Source organism: Orycteropus afer, unplaced genomic scaffold, assembly GCF_000298275.1.
Source record: "Orycteropus afer afer isolate SDZICR_OR568_19922 unplaced genomic scaffold, OryAfe1.0 scaffold00114, whole genome shotgun sequence".
NCBI classification, from domain to species: domain Eukaryota; kingdom Metazoa; phylum Chordata; class Mammalia; order Tubulidentata; family Orycteropodidae; genus Orycteropus; species Orycteropus afer.
The window spans coordinates 2,281,969-2,286,098 of NW_006921701.1; the positions used below are offsets into that span (position 1 = coordinate 2,281,969).

General features: G+C 39.9%; 1 protein-coding gene across 1 annotated transcript in view; it reads left to right on the plus strand.

Annotated features, from left to right (window-relative positions):
* The first annotated feature begins 1,759 nt into the window (after positions 1-1,759).
* Positions 1,760-4,130, plus strand: part of UPK1B (uroplakin 1B) — a 36,843-nt gene continuing 34,472 nt past the window's right edge. Inside the window, exon 1 of the mRNA XM_007943921.2 lies at positions 1,760-1,831. Coding sequence (XP_007942112.1) covers positions 1,760-1,831 — 72 coding nt within the window. The remainder of the gene's footprint in view (positions 1,832-4,130) is intronic.

Here is a 4,130-nt window from a genome sequence, read left to right on the forward strand (position 1 = left end):
TTGGAGGCTGTGGTGGTTAGACTATGAGATGCTAACTCTCACACTGGCTTACAGACTTACACCTTTTACTTCCAAGACTTTTTAATCCAGACCAGAGATGTGGATAAGAGAGCTGCAGGTTTGGGATATATTTAGACAGATTTTCTGGAAAAAAGGTGTGAATGAAGCAATTGGGTTTGGGGATAATTTGCCAATATTCGTGCAATGACAGCTACTAGGATGTCAAAACACAGATAATAAAAAAGGTTGGCAAGAATATAGAGAAACTGAACTCTCATACACAGGTTGTGGGAATATAAAATGGTGCAGCCACTTTGGAAAATTATCTGACAGTTTTTGAAAAGGTTTAAACCATAGAGTTATTATATGGGCCAGCAATTCTACTCCTAGTTATATACCCAAGAGAAATAATGAAACACTTGCACACAAATGTTCCTAGGAGCATTATTCATAATTGCCCAAAAAGGAAAACCACCTAAATGTCCAATAATTTATCAATAGACAAAGTGTGGAATATCCATACAATTGAATATTATTCACCATGAGAAAGAATGAAGTACTAATACATACGACAATGTGGATGAACCTAGAAGACCTTACGCTAAGTGAAAGAAGCCAGACACAAAAGGCCACTTATTTTATGATTTCATTTATATGAAAGATCCAGAATAGGCAAAGTCATAGAGACAGAAAGTAGATTAAGGACTTGGAGCAGAGAGAGAGTTGGCAAGTGACTGACTCAGCCTTTCTTTGTGGGGTGATGAAAATGTGCTGAAATTAGATAGTGATGATGTTTGCACAACACTGTGGATACACTAAAAGCCACTGAATTGCATACTTTAAATGTTTAAAGTAGTAAATTTTATGTTTTGTGAATTTTATCTAAGTTTTAAAAGTTGAAGGAACAAAGAAACAAAGAGTGCTGTGTGAGGGGTTAAGGAAACAAGAGCCAAGAGGAAGGAATCAAGAAAGTCCTAGTGTTTCTGATCTTCCCAAAGTCAGAGTCTTCTGAGCAGGGAAAATATTGTGTCTGGTCTCTCAGCTCTAAGGGTAGACAGGAAGAAAGCCAGGTGTATATTTTTCTACCAAACCTATTAGAAAATAGATAGGACTGTGAACCACAGAAGGCGCTCTGGTGACACAGTGGTAAAAGCATTTGGCTACTAACCAGAAAGGTCAGCAGTTCAAACCTACTAGCCACTCCATGGGAGAAAGATAAGGCAGTCTGCTTCCATGAAGATTTACAGCCTTGGAAACTCGATGGGGTAGTTCTACTCTGTCCTACAGGGTTGCTATAAGTTGGAATGGACTCAAGTGCAATGACTTGTTTGTTTGTTTAATAACTAGACAGGATGCTATCTGACAAAAGGGTACATAATCAGCAGTGACTGATAATGGTGCTACTTTTGACCTCTCTAGAGTTTTACCCTTTTTTTGAAATACTTCTGTTGTCTGAACTTCTTCTTGTGGTCTATTTATTTGTGTCTCTAGTTTAGATGATAGGAACAATGTCTATGCATACCAGAGTGAACTTTACAATGTGGCTGCTGTGGCTAGATGAGTAAGGTTCTCCCCTCGGGGAGTTTGTACATTAATTCCTTGAGGCACAAAGGCTCCCCTTAGACTCATGTGCAACAATCACTGGAAAGAATGAATGGCATTTCTAAGCAGAAAGAAATGGATGGCATGTCTAAGCAGATACTACCCACAGAGATTTTGTAACAAGGCCCAGATTCTCCCATTCACTCTGCAAACATTGATGGAGTGCCCATTATGTGCCAAATTCTGGGCCAAAAACTTCTTAACTTCCCACACCCACCCTGGTAAGCAGGTAAGGGAAAATATTTAGAGTTGTTTGAGATTACTTGGAAAGTTCTTAATATAATATTTACATTAGAGTGTAACAAAAACCAAAAACCAAACTCACTGCCATTGAGTCAGAACCTACTAACAGCAACCCCTCCTTGAGTTTCCAGGGCAATATCTGTATGTAAGTAGATTGCCCAATATTCCTTCCGAGGAGTGGCTGGTGGGTTTGAACCATCAGCCTTCTGGTTAGCAGTCAAACAATGAAGTAAAAATTTAACAGCGCTTGCCTGAGTCCAATAGAAGGCTTGTCTCCCACTAATGCCCTACACAAACTGAGACCAGCCAAACTGATAATTTGCCCCATCTCCCGGGCAGCTTGTTCTCTTCTCGCTCCACTCCCTGACTTTACCTTTACCTTTACCTGGAATGTCACCCAACACCACCTTCCTCCCATACAGACCTATCTCTGCTCCACTTATCAACACCATACACATTAAATCTTGAAAACATTATGCTGAGTGGAATAAGTCAGCCACAAAAGGAAAAATATTGAATGATCTCACTCATTAAAATAACTTAGAACAGGTAAGTGACGAGAGACCAAAGTTTATTAGTGGTTACCAGGGATGGATGGAAGGGAGGGGGAATGGAAGGCGGTGGTTAGGGTGATGGAAAAATTCAAGACCAGTTAATGGTGCTGGTTGAACAACATGATGAACATAACTAATGTCACTGACCTGTACGTGTGAAATCGTAGAAATGGCAAATGCTTTGTTATCTACATATTTACCACAATTTAAAAAAAAAAAAAATCCAATGCTAAAGAACAGTGCTTTAAATGTAAGGATGAAAAACAAAAAATCCAATGCTAAAGAACAGTGCTTTAAATGTAAAGATGAAAAACAAACCTCTACACATCCTCCAAAACTTACTTCTTCCCTCCTCAGAACTTCCACAATACTTAGGAACTTACTACATGTATTGTAACTACTTGGGAACATAGCTTAGCTTTCCTACTAAAGTATAAAATCCTGGAATATAACAATTTCCCCTACATACCTTTGTATTTCACAAAACACAAGCTGTATCATTTGAATATGTTCTGATTTAGAGCATGAATGAATGATTTTAATTAATGAGAAATGTGGTGGCTTTTCTCAAGGTGTTTCAAGTACAGAAATCAAACAGATTGACCCCAACACTTACCCTTGTCTTCCTTCCAGAGAATCCTGTAAGGATTTGGGAAGCAAGAGGCTCACATTCTGCTGTGCACGAGACTAAGCCTTGTAAATAATTTCTGGGAGCCACTTTTTTGGGCAAAAGTGTTTGGTCTCTGTAATCACACAGATCGAGGCTCCTAGAACAGCTCTGCCACTTACTGGTGGCAGAGTTTCATCTGCAAAAGTTTCATCTGTAAAACTAAGTTCTAGTTTCATCTGTAAAAGGAAGCCTCCTCATTTCTTTTCTTTTTCTACTTAATTGGGTTATTAAGAGAATAAAATGTGTGTATGTGGTAGCATAGTGGCTAAGACACTTGCCTGCTAACCAGACGGCTGGCAGGTCAAACCCACAGCCACTCCTCGGAAGGAAGGTTGGGCAACCCTACTTCCGTAGTGATACTGCCTCGGAAACCCAAGGAGGGGTCGCTATGAGTCGGGTTTGACTCGACGGCATATAACAACAACAACAACATGTGAAGTACCTAGCAGAGTGGGACATACAAGGAACTACTTTCAGCCCCAGTTTTCCTCTCCTCCTCTTATGTAACAGGCCACTTTATTTGCCAACTATTTTTTGAAAGGAATCTTGGGTGGTGCAAATGGTTAACCCACTCAGCTGCTAACAGAAGGATTGGAGGTTCAAGTCTACCCAGAGTGCCTCATAAGGAAAGTCTATGACTTATTTGTGAAAATTCAGGCATTCTAAGCCCTGTGGAGCACAATTCTACTCTGATACACAGGTGGTAGCCATGACTCAGAGTCAACTCAACAGCCACAGGTCATTCTTTGAAATTAGCAAAATGTTCAGCAAATAATGCAGCCAACAGTTCACATGAGAACCAATTACTAATGCTGACCATAGGTTACCCTTTGGGTTTCAGTGTGAGATGACCAAAGATGGTAAGGGACCTTCAGTATAATTCATGGGATCCCTGTGGTTCAATCCTGCCCAGTCATCACTACCTCAAGCCTGTTTTTTATTCCCTTGCACAAATGTTGTTCACCTTACAAGGCCTCAGTTCATCAGTTAGAAGTATATAGTCTAGCAAGCATAACCTTAATACCAAAACCAGGAAAAGACATCACCCAAAAGGAAAACTA